At 46.9% G+C, this 19,403-nt stretch overlaps 1 protein-coding gene across 1 annotated transcript in view; it reads right to left on the bottom strand.

The window, feature by feature from the left end:
* Nucleotides 1-19,403, bottom strand: part of LOC144501431 (netrin receptor UNC5C-like) — a 354,204-nt gene that overhangs the window by 12,576 nt on the left and 322,225 nt on the right. Inside the window, exons 9-13 of the mRNA XM_078225178.1 lie at nt 17,327-17,680; nt 13,205-13,292; nt 5,668-5,836; nt 2,251-2,484; nt 318-467 (exon numbers count right to left, since the gene is read on the bottom strand). Of these exons, the coding sequence (XP_078081304.1) occupies nt 318-467; nt 2,251-2,484; nt 5,668-5,836; nt 13,205-13,292; nt 17,327-17,680 (995 nt within the window). The remainder of the gene's footprint in view (nt 1-317; nt 468-2,250; nt 2,485-5,667; nt 5,837-13,204; nt 13,293-17,326; nt 17,681-19,403) is intronic.

Genomic DNA, 19,403 nt, shown 5'->3' with positions numbered 1-19,403 from the left:
TGTCTGGACAAATACATGAATAGAATGGGAATAGAATGACATGGTCCCTGGAAGGATAAGGGGTTTTAGTTCACTTGGGCAGCATGGTCAGTGCAGGCTTGGAGGGCCCAAGGGCCTGTTCCTGTGCTGTAATTGTCTTTGTTCTTTGTTTCTTTGAGTTCAATAACTGGGTTAAACTGCCAGAAAACCATGGGTTATTGACTAAAATCCCCTCCGCCTACCCCTCTCCCCCCAACCACTTGGTCTTCCCTTCTCTCCTCAGCCCCTACATTGTGCGTAATGGTTCCTGCAGAAAGCAAGCCAAATGAAATTCCTACCTGATACTTTGTGAGCAATTTGCTTCTCCAGAGAGAGTGGGGGATATCATGGACTGACAAACGCAGGTTGTGAGTGCTGTCCTTGAATAGAAGAGTCTTTGGTTCATCCACTAGTTGTCCTCCCAGCTGCCTCTCCAGCTGAATTACTTCCTGTGAACAAAGGTTAGGATTGACTGAACACGAATCGTGCAATGGTTTACCTCACAGCGAACGCCACATTGCTGGTCTAATTAAAATGAAGAATAGAGATATACGCTGACACATTTCACCATGATTAAACCATGCAGATCCTTCCAACAGCGGCACAGATGTTCCTCGTTTCGAGAAGATGCGTTTTTCAGTTAAATGAAGCAAATGCTTCTCTGTTTGACAATGCGAAATCAGGCCCTGCCCAATGCAGAATCTAAAATGATGGGAAACGCGCTAATTTTTTGCCATAGAATCAATTCAGCCCATCGAGTCTGCACCGACCACAATCCCACCCAGGTCCTATCCCCCTAATCATTTACCCTGGCTGGTCTCCCTGACACTAAGGGGCAATTTAGCATGGCCAATCCACCTAAGATGTGGAGATGCCGGCGTTAGACTGGCGTAAACACAGTAAGAAGTCTCACAACACCAGGTTAAAGTCCAACAGGTTTATTTGGTACACTTCAGCGGTCATGGGCATTCGGCCTCTGATCTTCAGGTAAGCGTTCTCCAAGGCGGCCTTCACAACACACGACAGCGCAGAGTCGCTGAGCAGAGACTGATAGCCAAGTTCCGCACACATGAGGACGGCCGCAACCGGGATCTTGGGTTCATGTCACACTATCTGTAACCCCCACAACTTACCTGGGCTTGCAAAATCTCACTAACTGTCCTGGCTGGAGACAATACACATCTCTTTAACCTGTGCTTAACCCTCTCTCCACTCACATTGCCTGTGCCTTTAAGACTTGATGACCTGTAAAGTCTCGCATTCCAACCATTATCTTGTAAATTGAGTTTGTGTCTTTATATGCCCTGTTTGTGAATACAACTCCCACTCACCTGATGAAGGAGCAGCGCTCCGAAAGCTTGTGGCTTGTGCTACCAAATAAAACTGTTGGACTTTAACCTGGCGTTGTGAGACTTCTTACTGTGCAATCCACCTAATCCATCTTTGGACCGTGGGAGGAAACCGGAGCACCCGGAAGAAACCCACGCAGACACAGGGAGAACATGCAAACTCCACACAGACAGTGACCCAAACCGAGAATCGAACCCGGGTCCCTGGCTCTGTGAGGCAGCAATGTTAACCACTGTGCCACCGTGCCGCCCCGATTTTCTGAACAAAGAATCCGAACGCTATCCCTTTCCCCCAGACGTCAGGACCCTACTCCAATGACTTGAACACAAGATTCAGACTGACACTCGCACTGCAGTACGGAGGGTGCACTGCACTGTCTGAGGTGCCACCTGTTGGATGAAATGTTGAACGTTGAGATTCCGCGGCACTTTGAACAAGAGCAGAGGAGTTTCCTTCAGCGTTCTGGCCAATAGCGTCCATCCAACAGCCCGAAGACTTATTGGGCGGGATTCTCTGGCCTTCCAAACCCATGTTTCTCGGCAGTGGGCGGCTGCGCGCCATTGGCCAGTGGGATCTTCTGGGATTTCCCGTCGATCCCACCCCATGCCGCCGGGAAACCCATGGCTGCGGTGCACCGTCAGCGGGACTGGAAGATCCTGCCGGCGTGAACGGCTGGAGAATTCCGGCCACTATCCGATCATCATCACATGGCCTTTTGTGGGGTCTTGCAATGTGCAAAGTGACATTTCCTATATTACAACAGTGGCTACACTTTAAACAGCACTTCATCAGCTGTTAAACCATCCTGGGCATTCTGTGGTTGTGTAAGACGCTCTATCAATGCAAGCCCTTTCTTGCTTTCCTGTCAGACTATTGAGGTACCTTCAGGGTGTCTTGCGTATCATCCAGGCAGTAGACACGGATGCTGTACTCCAGTGAGTTGCAAACCACCGGCGCAAATATGGCCAGCTTCAGCCGCCTGGTTGCTGACTTGTTGATGGATTGTCCCACCAGGCAGTAGGTGCCAAGCTGTTCGGTCACTATGTGGCAAGTCTGGGGGTCCAGTTGGATGTAACAGGGGGTGGTGAGTGTCTCTGATCCTAGAACCACCACATCCTGCGGAGGAAAAGAATAAAAAAAACTCTTTTAAATTTTTTACGCCATCCTTAAAGTCAATGCTCGAAGTGGAGTGGGCGAACCCAAGTCCATTCTCTGCTTGCTCCAAACCCAAACTCAAATTCCAATTGATCCATAAGACATAGGAGCAGAATTAGGCCACTCGGCCCATCGAGTCTGTTTCGCCATTCAATCACGGCTGATTTTTTTCTCATCCCCATTCTCCTGCCTTTTCCCCAAAAGCCCTGATCCCCTTATTAATCAAGAACCTATCTATCTCTGTCTTAAAGACACTCAGTGACCTGGCCTCCACAGCCTCCTGCGGCAAAGAGTTCCACAGATTTATCACTCTCTGGCTGAAGAAATTCCTCCTCATCTCTGTTTTAAAGGATTGTCCCTTTAGCCTTCAATTCATGGTCCCCACAAGAGGGACAAACAAGATCCAAGCTCTCAAGGTAAGGCATTGCACCCCATCTTGGTCTTGATCTGACCTTTGATCCTAGTCAAAAGGCTGAGAGGAAGAGAATAAGAAAGAGTTTAACAACTCTGTCACATGGACTGCCCTAGAGAGTGTGGCCTTTAACCTTCCTTTAGTGGCATGAACCATCTTCTAGGTTTAAACAAACCTTACCTGAAGAGTTTAAATGAATCATCCATGATGTAAACGGGCAGTCCCCACTATAAATGCCGGTGTGGAAATTTAGGATGGACAAGATATGATACAATGACCGGAACTTTACAAGCCTGTCCGCCACGGGAATCGGAGTGGGCGAGAGGTGGACTATGGAAAGGTCCGTTGACCTCGGGCGGGATTTTGGGACGAGCAAGGCCATAAAATCCCGTCCACTGGGTGTGACAAAATGGGTGTAGCAAATACACAACAACAGATTTAAATACAGGAGGTTTGGGAAGGAATGCTACGACTTGAGATTCAGACAGCTGAAAGTACGGCCACCATGATGGAGTGATTAAAATGGCGAAAGCAAGAGGATGGAATTGGAGGAGTGCAGAGGTTGTGTGAGTCCATGAAGGATCCCGTTATCTCCTTTTAAAACAGCCACCATGGGATGCTAAGGGTGGATTTAAATCTTTGAAATCTCTGGAGCGGAGGAGGCTGAGGGGAGACTTAATAGAGGTTTATAAAATGATGAAGGGGATAGATAGAGTGAACGTTCAAAGACTATTTCCTCAGGTGGATGGAGCTATTACAAGGGGGCATATCTATAGGGTTCATGGTGGGAGATATAGGAAGGATATCAGAGGTAGGTTCTTTACGCAGAGAGTGGTTGGGATGTGGAATGGATTGCCTGCAGTGATAGTGGAGTCAGACACTTTAGGAACATTTAAGCGGTTATTGGATAGGCACATGGAGCACACCAGGATGATAGGGAGTGGCATAGCTTGATCTTGGTTTCAGATAAAGCTCGGCACAACATCGTGGGCCGAAGGGCCTGTTCTGTGCTGTACTGTTCTATGAAATGGGCCGGATGGCATTGGATCTGGGTTAACTTTGGTATTGGCTGGAGTCAATGGTGACATCAGTTGCAATATAGCTTCGATCATCTCAATCCGAGATGCCAGGAGATTAAAGAGCAGGATTGACAAATAAACAGAAAGTGCTGGGAACCCTCAGGAGGTCAGGCAGTTCTGAAGAAGAGACACATCAGCTCAAAACAGTGGCTGGAATTCTCCAGCCGTTCAAGCCAACGGGATTCTCCGATCCCGCCGACAGCACACCCACCCTCTGCAGTGAGCAGAGATTTGGCTTTAGTTTAAACTTTCCTCAACCACTCTAGCAAATAAGACCATCAGTCCCGGTCCTGTCCAGGTTGGAATGGCCCCAACTCCCTCGGAACCGATCCCAATGTCCCAGGAATCTGAAAACTCTCCTGCTCGCACCACCTCTTCAGCCACATATTCATCCGATATATCCTGCTACTTCTGCTCTGACTCGCACGTGGCAATCCTGAAATCAATACCTTTGAGGTCCTACTTTTCAACTTACTACCTAACTCCCGACATTCTGCTTTTAGGGACATGTTGTCAAAGCCCCTCGTCTTATGCTCATCGGGACAAACGCAGGAACACCAAATTTCAAATCATCACAATTTGTACCACAGGAGAAAGGGTGCTGATCGGTTGGCAAGTCAAAGAACAAAGAAAAAGACCAAAGAAAATTACAGCACAGGAACAGGCCCTTTGGCCCTCCAAGCCTGCACCAACCATGCTGCCCGACTTAACTAAAACCCCCGACACTTCCGGGGACCATATCCCTCTATTCCCATCCTATTCATGTTTTTGTCAAGAAGCCCCTTAAATGGCACTATCATATCTGCTTCCACTACCTCCCCCGGCAGTGTGTTCCAGGCACCCACCACCCTCTGTGTAAAAACCTGCCTCGTACATCTTTAAACCATGCCCCTCGCACCTTAAACCTATGCCCCCTAGTAATTGACTCTTCCACCCTTCTGACTATCCACTCTGTCCATGTCTCTCATAATCTTATAGACTTCTATCAGGTCGCCCCTCAACCTCCATCATTCCAGTGAGAACAAACCAAGTTTCTCCAACCTCTCCTCATAGCTAATGCCCTCCATACCAGGCAACATCCTGGCAAATCTTTTCTGTACCCTCCCCAAAAGCCTCCACATCCTTCTGGTAGTGTGACGACCAGAATTGAACACGATATTCCGAGTGCGGCCTAACTAAGGTTCTATAAATTTTTAAACTCAATGCCCCAGCCAATGAAGGCAAGCATGCCGTATGACTTCTTCACTACCTTCTCCATCTGCGATGCCACTTTCAGTGGGCTGTGTACCTGTACACCCAGATCCCTCTGTCTATCAATACTCTTAAGGGTTCTGCCATTTACTATATAAAGTCAACAGTAACTTCATTGCAGTGTTAATGTAAGTCTACCTGTGACTAATAAATAAACTAAACTAAACTAAAATTGGCTGAGGTGTTGCCATGGAGAAAGCAGCAAGGAATCAGGTTCCTCAAGTTCCCAGTTAATTCAGAAAACGGGCATGGCTTGATCATGTGACTTTCAGCGTGGCTTTGTGTGATTCTGCCCAGGTCGTATTGGTGCAGAAATCTGACCCCTGAGCACTTTACCAGCCCACATCACGGAATTTTACCAAACACCAATACCCAGCTGATTTTCTGTTGATAATCTCTCACCTCCCAGTTTCCTTGAGTTGATAGACTCTTGAGCTGGATGAGCCAGTTCTCAGCGTTGGGTTCAGCGCAGTGACACATGGACAGGACCACAGGCCTGGTCAGCAAGGCACCGGGTGGACCACAGCTCACCACCGGGCTCAACAACGTCTGGCTGCCCTCCAGTGACGGCCTTGGGGTGAGATAGACACAGGTTAATAACAACAAGAATAACAACAACAACTTAGATTTCTATAGTGCCCCTTTTTTTATTCATTTGCGGGACATGGGCATCGCTGGCTGGCCAGTGTTTATTGCCCACCCCTAGTTGCCTTTGGAGGGCAGTTGAGAGTCAACCATATTGCTGTGGCTCTGGAGTCACATGTAGGCCAGATCAGGTAAGGTCAGAAGATTTCCTTCCCTAAAGGACATTAGTGAAGCAGATGGGTTTTTCCAACAATCGACAATGGTTTCATGGTCATCAGCAGACTTTTAATTCCAGATATTTTTTATTGAATTCAAATTCCACCATCTGACGTGGTGAGATTCAAACTCGGGTCCCCAGAACATTAGCTGAGTTTCTGGATTAATAGTTTAGCAATAATATCACTAGGCCATCGCCTCTCCTTAATGTGGTAAGGCGTCCAAAGACACTTTGGAAGAAAGGTAACTGAGCTAAAACCTGTCACCAAGTCACGTAAGGAGAGATTAGGACAGGTGACCAAAGGCTCGGTCAGAGAGGTAGGTTTTAAGGAGTGTTTTCAAGCAGAGAGAGGTAGTGCAGTTTAGAGAAGGCATTCCAGAGCTCAGGATCTAGGCAAAGAAGGCACGATGGGGGATCATTTTAAATTGGCGATGCTCAAGGGGGCAGAATTGGAGGCCGCTCTGTCTCTTGTTGTGAAGTTAGCATTTGTGAAATTATAAAAAATTTGCAAAATGCTAATGTAAAATGTCATGGTTCTGTTTAAAAAAATGGTGCTTTTAAAAGAGATGCAAGTGCAAAAATGCAGTACATAGAGAACATAGAGTGAAACATTGTATCGCGAGCCGAGGCAGTGGTGCTGCCAAGACAACAGACAGTTTTTGAAGTTTTCTCAATCAGTTTAAACTAGGGCTTTGATTAGCAACAGCCTATTAGTTTTGAATTTGATGTTTTGATGATCTGTAAACCAATCCTATTGTGGGGATTTTGGTATTTCATCAGGGATATATGAACTAGCTCCAGAGAGCCAGACCACCACTGCCTCTGCCAGCAACTGCGTTCATAGCTTGAGAGAGAGAGACACAGCCAGCAACTATCTTCAACAGCGCAACAGCCATCTTTATGTCTTAAAAGAAAGCCTCATCTCAATCGTAAAGGTACTAACAGAAGATAGTGAAAACATAAGATAAAGAAGACAGAAGGTTCTGCAGGATAAAACCTGGTTATCTTTTGAGAGTAACAAAAAATTATATATTTTTTAAAATCAGAACCATGAAATTTGACAACTCTTAGCATTTTAGAAGATTTTTTTATAGTTTTGCAAACACTAACTCCACAACACTCTTCACATACTGAGCATTGTGGAATCTTCAGTCCCAGACTATTAATTGTAGCTGGCAATTAATTTAATTTCAACAGTAAATTAACATTAAGAGGCAAACTTTACATTACTTTTCTCAATAGGCACCAGAGCTCTCTGTAACTGATTGAGACGAATGGATTTGTTATATTAAACTCGCTTTAGTTTTATAGCACGCAGGTTCCAGACCTGCAGTTATTGCCCCGGGGAAGAGGGAACAGGATATTGAATTCAAGGATCAGCCAAGATCAAAATGAATGGTGGAGCAGGCTCGAAGGGCTGAGTGGCCTACTCCTGCTTCTAGTTTCTACATCTCTATGTTTCTATGTAATCTCCAGGTTGTTTGAGTTACAACCAAATAAGGAAAATGGCAGAGTGGTTCGCACTGCTGCTTCACAATGCCAGGGACTCGGGTTCAATCCCAGCCTCGGGTCAGTGTCTGTGCGGAGTTTACACATTCATGGGTTTCCTCCGGGTGCTCCGGTTTCCTCCCACAGTCCAAAGATGTGCGGGTTAGGTGGATTGGCCATGCTAAATTGCCCCTTCATGTCAGGGGGATTAGCAGGATAAATATGTGGGGTCATTGGAATAGGGCCTGGGTGGGATTGTGGTCAGTGCAGACTTGATGGGCTGAATGGCCTCCTTCTGCACTGTATGGATTCTATGATCCCAAGATTCTGTCGCACCCCAATACTATTTTGAAGAGCCCAGCATTACAGAATTTTATAACACAACACTGAATATTTGGTAAAAGCAAAAATACTGCAGATACCAGAGATCTGAAATGAAAATAGAAAGTGCCAGGATGCAGAATTCCACGGCTATCGGACCTTCTGATCTTTACGCTGACAAGAATGAAGCCAGGAATCTTGCGAAAATCATAGAATCATAAAATCATTACAGTGCAGAAGAGGCCATTCGGGCCATTAAGTCTGTACTGACTCTGACATAGTATCTTACCCAGGCCCCCTTCCCCGCCCTATCCCCGTAACTCTACACATTTCCCATGGCTAATCCATCTAACCTGCACATCCTTGGACACTAAGGGGCAATTCAGCATGGCCAATCAGATACAATGCAGACACGCTGCTATCTTTTCCCATTCTCACCGCACCTACGCTGTCTACAGAAATAATGCTTGCCGAAGTACCGTCTCCAAACTTAAATTCTCCTCCGTTTCTTCATATCCCTCCTCAACCTAATTTGATTTGATTTATTATTGTCACATATTATCAGACAGTGAAAAGAATTATTTTGTGCACGCTATACGGACAAAGCATACAGTTTATAGAGAAGGAAAGGAGAGAGTGCAGAATGTAGCGTTACAGTTATAGCTAGGCAAAGATCAACTTAGTGCGAGATAGGTCTATTCAAAAGTCTGATGGCTGCAGGGAAGAAGCTCAACTCTCCTTAAGTCTAAAAACTTCTCAAGTCCGACAACTCTCTGTGTCCTTCCAATTCTGATCACTTGTCAGTCTCCAATTTTAATCCCTCCACCACTGGCGGCCTTGTCTTCAGCTGCATACAATTCAAGCTCTAGAATTTCCTCCTTGGATGTCTCAACCTCTCTGCCTCCGAACCTACCTCCATGATTGAACTTTCAATCACCTGTCTTAATATATCCTTCAGTGGCTTGGTGTCAAACTCTACTTGACAATGCTCCTGACAAGCACCTCTGGACATTTTAGATGCGACACGGTGGCACAGTGGTTAGCACTGCTGCCTCACAGCGCCAGGGACCCGGGTTCGATTCCCGGCTTGGTTCACTGTCTGTATGGAGTCTGCACATTCTCCCCTGTGTGGGTTTCCTCCGGGTGCTCCGGTTTCCTCCCATAGTCCGAAAGACGTGCTGGTTAGGGTGCATTGGCCACGCTAAATTCTCCCTCAGTGTACCCGAACAGGCGCCGGAGTGTGGCGACTCGGGGGTTTTCACAGTAACTTCATTGCAGTGTTAATGTAAGCCTACTTGTGACACTAATAAATACTTACACGTTGGGGTCGGAGAAGCAGCTGGAGTTCCCAAATATCACGGCTGTGATATTTTTAAATATGGAGCGCCATTTTCCTGACATTCCAAGTGCCTTCAGTAAGAGATTTCTGGTATTATCAATCTCCATTATAGTCACAAGCAGGTGTATTGTTACGGCAAAGTCTAGGGGCCTCATTATAAAAGGATGAATAAATAAAAATCACTGCACATATTTACCTGTTCAAAACACTCCACCAGTGGCCAATTAGTGGTGTGCAGAATATCGAGCCTGGACAGGCAGACAGGCGCGTATGTCAAACCACTTTGTAACAGTCCTCCTCACCAGCTTGGCGGGGAGGGTGGGTGTAGGGGGATAAGACATCCTAAAGGTTGTTTCTTAAAACAGCATCGGAAATGCCAATTACGTTGCTTCCAAATCTAAGCTTGTCGTTACAGTGAGGCAGGTAGCTGTGAATTTGCTACTTCTCAACTACAGATGTCACTGCGCTCATTAATCCGAATAGAATCATAGAATCACAGAATCCCTACAGTGCAGAAGGAGGCCATTCAGCCCATCGAGTCTGCACCGACAACAATCCCACCCAGGCCCTATCCCCATAACCCCTCGCATTTACACTCCTAGTTCCCATGACACTAAGTGCCAATTTATCATGGCTAATCAACCTAACCTGCACATCTTTGGAGTGTGAGAGGAAAACCGGAGCACGCGAAGGAAACCCATACAGATACGGGGAGAACGTGCAAACTCCATATCGATGGTGACCCGAGGCAAGAATCGAACCCGGGTCCCTGGCGCTGTGGGGCAACAGATTCAGCCCAATGACAAACTACAGTCAACCAATGCACAGTGTGAAATAGAACGTGTTCATAGGTAGCTTAAGATGAACAATCTAGAGATGTCCTCAGACCATAAATGGAAGTCTAGGATTTTAGCTGGTGTCTCTCACAATCCTAATTTATTGTATTTTCTCTTTTAAAATGACTCTCTTGCCAACTGGAAGCAGACATTAGGATCAATTTTTTCTCAAAGAATTCCTTTGCTTCATATGAAAAATGTGTATCTGGAAATTGGGATAATATTCACATTGTTGATCTTCAACCAGGAGGTCAACTCCAGTTTAAACAAATCAGAGGAAATGGACATCACGGGCATTCAGTGAGGATCCCTCATTGCCCCTTATGATGGTGATGGTGAGACACCTTCTTTGCACTGCTGTGGTAAAGATTCCCCCACATTGATGTTAACTCTGGACTTGCAAACCTTTGATCCAGCAACGATGAAGGAACAGCCACTATTGTATCTCCCACTGAGGACGGTGAGTGATTGGGTGTGGACTTGAATATGGTGGTTTTGCCTTGTGTCTGCTGCCCTTGTTCTTTGAGAACGTCACAAGTTTGGGTGGTGCTGTCGAAGCAGTCTTGGTGAGTTGGTGCAATGCAGTGCGTTGGGGCAGCACGGTTGCACAGTCGTTAGCACTGCTGCCTCACAGTGCCAGGGACCCTGGTTCAATTCCGGCCTTGAGTGTCTGTCTGTGTGGAGCTTGCACGTTCTCCCCGTGTCTGCGAGGGTTTCTCCTTGGTTCTTCGGTTTCCTCCCACAGTCCAAAGATGTGCAAGTTAGTTGAATTGGCCGTGCTAAATTTCCCCTTAGTGTCCAAAGATGTGTAGGTTAGGGTGATAAGCGGGATAAATACATGGGATTACCAGGAGAGTCAGTGCAGGCTCGATGGGCCGAATGGCCTCCTTCTGCACTGGAGGGATTCCATGTTTTATCTTGTAGATGGGACACACTGCTGCTTTAATAGTGCAGGGAGCGAATATTTAAGGTGGCAGTGGATGGGATATTGACTAAGAGAGTTACTTGCTGTGCACAACCTGCTACGATGTAGCATTTTGAAGCCAGGCACCAATTTCTAAATAGATTATCACTGGGAACATTTTTGAGGAGTTTGCCTGATGGGGCAGTGTAACTTTAGAGCAAAAATGACAGAAACCCTCACGTGTTCCTGGGGAATTCTGAAGGAAGCTCCAAACGCATATGCTCTAAAATCGGATCTCTGGCACCTCAATACTCTTCAACAGCTCAGATACTTGACATCAAATTGTAACAGCATGGTGGGTGGCACGGTGGCACGGTGGCACTGCTGCCTCACAGCACCAGGGATCCAGGTTTGATTCCTGGCTTGGGTCACTAGCTGTGTGGAGTTTGCATGTTCTCCCCACGTCTGCATGGGTTTCCTCCCACACTCCAAAAGACGTGCTGGTTAGGGTGCATTGGCTGTGCTAAATTCTCCCTCAGTGTACCCGAACAGGCGCCGGAGTGTGGCGACTAGGAGATTTTCACAGTAACTTCATTGCAGTGTTAATGTAAGCCTACTTGTGACAATAATAAATAAACCTTAAATTTACAGGAAGCTCACAAGGGTGACAGGAAAGGCGCAGGTAACACAAAGATAGTCAGAAAGAGAGTGAGGAACATGATGAGTATTGTTGATCAGGCTGTGGGTGTCATTGGCTGGGCCAACTTTATTGCCCATCCCTAATTGCCCTTGAGAAGGGGATGGTGAGTTGCCTTCTTGAACCGCTGCAGGCCCAGAGGTGTCGTTATGTCCACAGTGCTGTTAGGGAAGGAGTTTCAGGATTTTAACTCAGTAACAGTGAAGGAACGGTGATGTATTTCCAAGTCTGGATGGTGAGTGACTCGGAGGGGAACTTCCAGGTGGTGGTGCCCGCAGGTATCTGCTGCCCTTGTCCTTCTAGGTGGCAGGGGTGGTTAATGGGGTGTGCCAATCAAGCGGTCTGCTTTGGCCTGGCTGGTGTTATTGGAGCAGCATTCATCCAGGCAAGTGGGGAGTATTCCATTACACTCCTGACTTGTGAAGATATGGTTAAATGTATTGCACAGGAGCAGTGGAAATGGGCTGACAACTCTTGAAATGTGTTACAATTCTTGGAAAGATGTTGTAGCTTGCAAAACTGTCTTTTCTAAAGAACTGCTTTTTTGAATTATTTTGTAACTCAAAACTATTTGTTACAGACTTGTTTGTGACTTGTAAATGCTGGACAGGCTTCGGGGAAATCAAGAGATGGGTTCCTCTTCACAAAGTTCCCAGCCCCTGACCTGCTCTTGTCAGGCGAGCATAAAAGAGAAACATTCTGGGTGGGGTTTTCCAGCCGCACTCGCCCCAAGAGAAGAAAATCCTGCCCGAAGTCAACGGCCTTTGGCATGGTCCGCCCACCCCCCACCCCCCCCCCGCCCGCTACGATTCCCGTGGTGGGTGGGATGGAAAAACTCCGCCCACAATCTCAGTGGGATGGAGAGGAAAGTAGGAGGAGAGAGAGGAGAGAGTTGGAAAGTGTGGGGGAAAAAAAAAACGAAAGATTTTTGAAGAGTTTGTCAGTCGCTGGTGAAGGTGAGGCTGATTGCTCTCTGAGTCAGCCAGTGTGTAAGTCCTGCCTGTTCCTGGATGTCACACAACCCATACAAATATAAGCACATAGAGGATGAAGGATATGGGCCTCCAAATATTATCCCTCAAACCTGAGCAGTCTGATGGAAGCAGCATATAGAAACCATATAGTGCAGAAGGAGGCCATTTGGCCCATCGAGTCTGCACCGACCAACAATCCCACCCCAGGCCCTATCTCCACAACCCCACACATTTACCCCGCTAATCCCTCTAACCTACACATCTCGGGGCACTATGGGCAATTTAACATGGCCAATCAACCTCACACGCACATCTTTGGACTGTGGGAGGAAACCCACGCAGACACGGGGAGAACGTGCAAACTCTGCCCAGACAGTGACCCAAGCCGGGAATTGAACCCAGGTCTCTGGAGCTGTGAGGCAGCAGTGCTAACCACTGTGCCACCGTGCCACCCCACGGTATAAGACAGAGATGTGTATTCTTACAAAGACAGGGTATGTGGGTGGCGCTAACACACAGGCATGCACACACGGGGTATTTTCTAAAAGGACCAAGTTAATTTAGGTTGGTGTTGTTACCTCATGTTGTCTTTCCGATGGACTGTTACATACATTTCATAGGCTCTCCCGGGGGGAATAGCTCCTGCCGGCACCAGTAAGCTGACTCCTGGAATTGACAGAACATACAATCTGAACATTGGGTTGTGAGAAAGGGTTAATGCCGCCATCGACTGTCGACAACTTTATCTTGCAAAGAGAAAAAGGCATTTAAATCTTGCTATAATTGAAAAAAAAAGTAACAGCAAAATACTGCGGATGCTGGACTCTGAACCCAAAGCAGAAAGTGCTGGAGAAACTCAGCAGATCTGACTATGAGGGTATGGGGACTGTAATTGGGCAAAGGGAATGCAAATGGCGGTCATCGTAATCTTAACCCGCCCCCCACACCCTGCCCCCCCCCACACCCTCCCACCCCCTCCCCCCCCCACACCCCCCCCGCCACCCCCAACAGTATAAATCTTGTCTGATTTTCTTTGCTTTCAACTCTGACAAAGGGTCATCCAGACTCGAAACGTTGGCTCTATATTTTCTCCACAGTCAGACCTGCTGAGATTTTCTAGCATTTTCTGTTTTGATTTAAGTCCCGCCTCCAGCTTCAATCTTAGCGAGACAGGCAGAAACAGAGAACCTGCACAAATTGCCACGTGGCCAAACTTCACTCTGAGCAGAACTCAACATCGTCACATTGTAACCTGACGGAGGGTTTCGGGGGGGGTCTTGTCGATTTGTCCTGGATATTTTGGAAGGGGTGTTCACTGTGGAAATCTAGGTCATGTTCAGCACAGGCGGAAGGACAAAAGCAAAGTGTTTACGATAAATGGGGGTGCGTTGAGGGAGTACCACACTGGCGGAGGTGCTGTCTCCCAATGTAACTTTCAACGGAGACCCCGCCTGCCCTCATCCGGCTGATGTGAAAGACTTCTTGCCATCATTTTCAACAAGAGTTCTCACTGTTCTCCTGGCCAACATTCATCCCTCTGCCAACATCACTGAAAAACCAATGGATTAGAGTTTTCTATATGCATAAAAATAGTAAAAGTGCGGTAAAAGAATGAATACGGTTGATTCGGGAGACTTGCATGTGGAGGCAGAAGAAATAGCGGAGATATTAAACGAGTACTTTGCATCTGTCTTTATAAAGGAAGAAAATGTTACCCAGGCCGAGGTGAGAGAGGAGGTAACTGGTGCACTCGAGGAATGTACAATTGAGAAGGAGGATATGTGTGAGAAATGATGTGGAGATGTTGGCATTGGACTGGGGTGGGCACAGTAAGAAGTCTCACAAAACCAGGTTAAAGTCCAACAGGTTACCAAATAAACCTGTTGGACTTTAACCTGGTGTTAATGTGTTAGAAAGGCTATCTTTATTTAAAATAGCTAAGATAGCAGGATGAGAGGCATCCAAGCACACTGATGGAAGTGAGAATGGAAAATGTCAGAGGCACCAGAGATAAACTTCTGGTCTTCCTTAGACACGGGGGAGGTGCTGGAGGACTGGAGAATTGCAAACATTACATCCTTGTTCAAAAAAGGGTGCAGGGATAACGCAGACCAGTCAGTTTGACTGCAATGGTAGGGAAACTTCTGGAAGCTATCGGTCAGAACAAAATCAATAGTCACTTGGACAAGAGCAGGATAATTAAGGAGAGTCAGCATGGATTCATTAAGGGAAAATCATATTCAACTAACTTTGAGGGGGTAACAGAGAAGGTTGATAAGGGAAATGTTGTTGATGTGGTGTATATGCAGTGGTGCGGTGTATAGGGCAGCACAGTGGCATGATGATTAGCACTGCTGCCTCACAGCGCCAGGGACCCGGGTTCGATTCCCGGCTTGGGCCACTGTTTTGTGTGGAGTTTGCACATTCTTCCCATGTCTGCATGGGTTTCCTCCGGGTGCTCTGGTTTCCTCCCACAGTCTGAAAGACGTGCTGGTTAGGGTGCATTGACCTGAACAGGTGCCAGAGTGTTGCGACTAGGGGAATTTCACAGTAACTTCATTGCAATGTTAATGTAAGCCTTACTTATGACTAGTAAATAAACTTTTAACTTTATATGGATACAGTGCCACACGACAGACTTGTGAACACAATTCTAGCCCATGGAATGAAAGGGAAAATAGGTTCTATGATAAGAAATTGGCTGAGTGACAGGAAAGAGAGAAGTGATAAATGACTGATTTTCAGATTGGAGGAAGGTTTGTAGTGGAGTTCCCCAGGGGTCAGTGTTGGGACCCTTGCTTTTCCTGATTATACATTAATGGCCTATGGACTGTGGTGTTCAGGGCATGATTTCAAAATTGTGGATAATAGAGAGATTGAAAACATTGTCAACTGTGATAAGGATAGTCTTGAACTTCAAAAGGGCAGAGACGTGTTGGTGGATTGGGCAGACATGTGGCAGATGAAGTTCAATGCGGAGAAGTGTGAGGTGATTCATTTGGGCAGGAAGAGTGAGGAGAGTCAGTGCAAACGAAAGGGAGAAACTCTAAAGGCGGTGCAGGAACAAAGGGACCTCAGTGTATATGTACATAAATCATTGAAGATGGCAGGGCATGTTGAGAGGGCAGTTAATAAAGCATATAGTATTTGAGGTTTGATTAATTGGGGCATTGAGTACAAGAGGAACGATTCTAGTTAGGCCTCATCTGGAGTACTGTGTCCAGTTCTGGGTGGCATACCGGAGGAAGGATATGAAAGCATTGGAGAGAGTACAGAGGAGATTCAGAAGAATGATTCCACAGCTAAACAACTGCAGCTATCAGGATAGATTGAGACTGTTTTCCTTGGCACAGTGGCAAGCACTGCTGCCTCACAGCACCAGGGACCTGTGTTCGATTCCCGGCTTGGGTAACTGTCTGTGCGGAGTCTGCATGTTCCCCTCGTGTCTGGTGGGTTTCCTCCAGGTGTTCCAGTTTTCTCCCACAGTCCGAAAGACGTGCTGGTTAGGTGCATTGGCCATGCTAAATTCTCCCTCAGTGTACCCGAACAGGCGCTGGAGTGTGGCGACTGGGGATTCTCACAGTAACTTATCACAGTGTGATTGTAAGTCTACCTGTGAGTAATAAATTAAACTTCTTTTTAGAAAGCTGAGAGGAGACTGGATCGAGGTATTCCAGATTCTCAGAGGTAGGATAAATAGTGAGAAACTGTTCCCTCTCAAGAGAGGGAACAGATTCAAAATAATTAGCAAAAGGAGTAAAAGTGATGTGAGGAATATATTTTCACCCAGAGGGTGGTTGGAGCCTGAAACAAACTTCCTGAGAGAGTGGTGGAGGCAGATTCAATCAAGGTGTTCAGAAGCGAATTGGATTGTTAACTGAAAAGAATGTATAAGATTACTGGGATAAGGCAGGGGTCAGAGAACAGGTAGAATACTCTTTCAGAGAGCCAGCGCAGACCTGATGGACCAAATGGCCTCCTTCTGCGCTGTAAAGATTCTGTGAAATGCTCTACATGGCATAGAATATGCAGCACAGAAACAGATCATTTGGCCAAACTAGCCTGTGCGAGGTATCGACAATGGGCAAACAGAAGGGAAGAGGAGTATTTGATTAATCCCTACAGTGCAGAAAGAGGCCATTCGGCCCATCGAGTCTGCACAGACCACAATCCCACCCAGGTCCTCTTCCTGCAACCCCATATATTTCCCCTGCTAATCCCCCTGACACTTGGGTCAATTTAGCATGGCCATTCCATCTAACCCGCACGTCATTGGACCCTGGGAGGAAACTGGAGCACCCGGAGGAAACCCACACAGACAGTGACCCGAGGCCGGAATTGAACCTGGATCCCTGGCGCTGTGAGGCAGCAATGCTAACCATTGTGCCACCCCAGGGGAGGTATCTCCCCTTTGGAGAGTCTTCTCCTCTTAAAATAATTGGTGTAGTCAAGTGTTGAACAAGCCTCTCTGCAATGTAATACCTGTTGCCATGACAATGAGCTTTGAGCGTTCGGGACAAAGTTTTAGTTTGATTCCTGGAAAATGTTGCTGAGCGGACATTCAAGTTTCTTAACAAATCCAAAACACACGACAATCCTTCCCCTCTGCCAATAATAAAAACTAAAATAATTGTTGAGCTGGAATTTCTTTCCATCTAGGAGAAAGTCAAGAAGAGTTCAAAGGTGCAGCAGAGGTTTACCTGAGTTGGGTACAATGAGATGTCCTCCCAGGATGTTAAAACTCCCAAAAGCACTGCATGATGGATCCTTTTGCTGGGCTAGGCTCTGGTTCTTGACGTTCTGGGCCTCGTTGTCCAGCAGCGATTCTGTGAGCTGCGGGGAGAGTTTGGATGCCAGGTCCCCCGCCTCAGCCTGGGGTGTGACACTGCAGGGGGAGTTGTACACTTTAATTTTCAGGTTGGGCAGCGGGTCAAGCAGCGGCGAGTTAGTCATCGGGATCTTGTCCGAGATATCGTGCAAGGCGTACATGGGGCCTCGGTACATGGCGGCAGCTGCAGTGAGGTCTGGCTGAACTGCAAGGAGGTGGGAGTTATCTACACGAAAGAAAGGCACAGGATAATTGTGCAATGTAGAACTTTTAGCTGTCAACACTTAAAAAGAAGTTCGATCTATCCATCTATCTTAAAATAAAGACAGGTTTAGTGTGTGGTTTGTCTATCGTGGTTTATCTAACAAAGAACAAAGAACAAAGAAAGTTATAGCACAGGGACAGGCCCTTCAGCCCTCCAGGCCTGCACCGACCATGCTACTCTATTGGGGTTTGTTTATCATGGTAGCATATGGGCACAGTGGCACACAGTGGTTAGCACTCCTGCCTCACAGCGCCAGGGACCTGAGTTCAATTCTGGCCATGGATGACTGTATGTGTGGAGTTTGCACGTTCTCCCCGTGTCTGCGTGGGTTTCCTCCGGGTGCTCCGGTTTCCTCCTGCAGTCCAAAGATGTGCGGGTTAGGTGGATTGGCCATGCTCAATTGCCCCTTAGTATCAGGGTGATTAGCAGGGTAATTATATATGGTTAAGGGGTAGGGCCTGGGTGAGATTGTTGTCGGTGCAGGCTCGATGGGCCAAATGGCTGCCTTCTGCACTGTAATGGTTCTATAGTGGTAATGTTACTGGGCTGCTAACCCAGAGCTGGACTAATGCTCTGGAGGCATGAATCCAAAGATCCGCCCCACCACCCATCATTGCAGCTGGACCAATCCAATTAAATGTGCAGTAAAAGCTAGACTCATTAATAATGATGATGAAATAACTGGATTGTTGTAAAAACCAATCTGGTTCACTAATGCAATCTGCCACCCTTACCCGGTCTGTCCTAACAGATCCACAGTAGTGTGGTTGACCCTCTACTGTCCTCTGAAATAGCCAAACAAGCCATTGAGATGGACCAGTCCTCTGGATCAATAGGTAAATCACTCCCCAACAGCACTGTGGGTCTACCTACACCACATGGACTGCAGCCAGTTCAAGAAGGCGTAATTAGGGATGGGAAATAAATGGTTGGCGTTACCAGCAACGCCCACAACCCATGAATGAATAATGAACTGAAACCTTCTGTGAGTCTGACCGATTTATAGGCGTGGGACGAGTTTACCAGCACTGAATTATAACCACTGCATTCACAGAAATGTAGGATTCCATCTACTGGGTTCCTTCATCACTTTTCCTCCACTTCTTACTTCTATCGTAGAAACATACAGTGCAGAAGGAAGCCACTCGGCCCATCGAGTCTGCACCATTCACAATCCCACCCAGGCCCTATCCTTATAACACCATGCACTTACCCTAGCTAGTCCCCCTGACACTAAGGGGCAATTTAGCATGGCCAATCCACCTGACCTGCACATTTTTGGACTGTGGGAGGAAACTGGAGCACCTGGAGGAAACCCACGCAGACACGGGGAGAACGTGCAAACTCCAGACAGACAGTGACCCAAGCCGGGAATCGAACTTGGATACCTGGCGCTGTGAGAGAGCAATGCTAACCACTGTGCCACCGTGCCGCCCATTCTTTGGTTGATTAGAGTAAAATGCTCCCAATTGTTGCTTAAGGTGCAAGCGGGAGGATTTTCCTAAACTTTATGTCAATGGTGGAAAGGGATATTTTCCGTCACTAAACGAACATAAGGAGAGGCTGGATAGGCTGGGACTTTTTCCCTTGGAGTGCAGGATGATGAGGGGTGACCTTATAGAAGTTTATAAAATCATGAAGGGCGTGGATAAGATGAAGAGCCATAGTTTTTCCCCAGAGTAGG

This window comes from Mustelus asterias, chromosome 1 (assembly GCF_964213995.1).
Source record: "Mustelus asterias chromosome 1, sMusAst1.hap1.1, whole genome shotgun sequence".
In the NCBI taxonomy this organism is placed as follows: Eukaryota; Metazoa; Chordata; class Chondrichthyes; order Carcharhiniformes; family Triakidae; genus Mustelus; species Mustelus asterias.
Note: the sequence above shows the minus strand (reverse complement) of the source record. Positions and strands in the feature narration are given on the sequence as shown.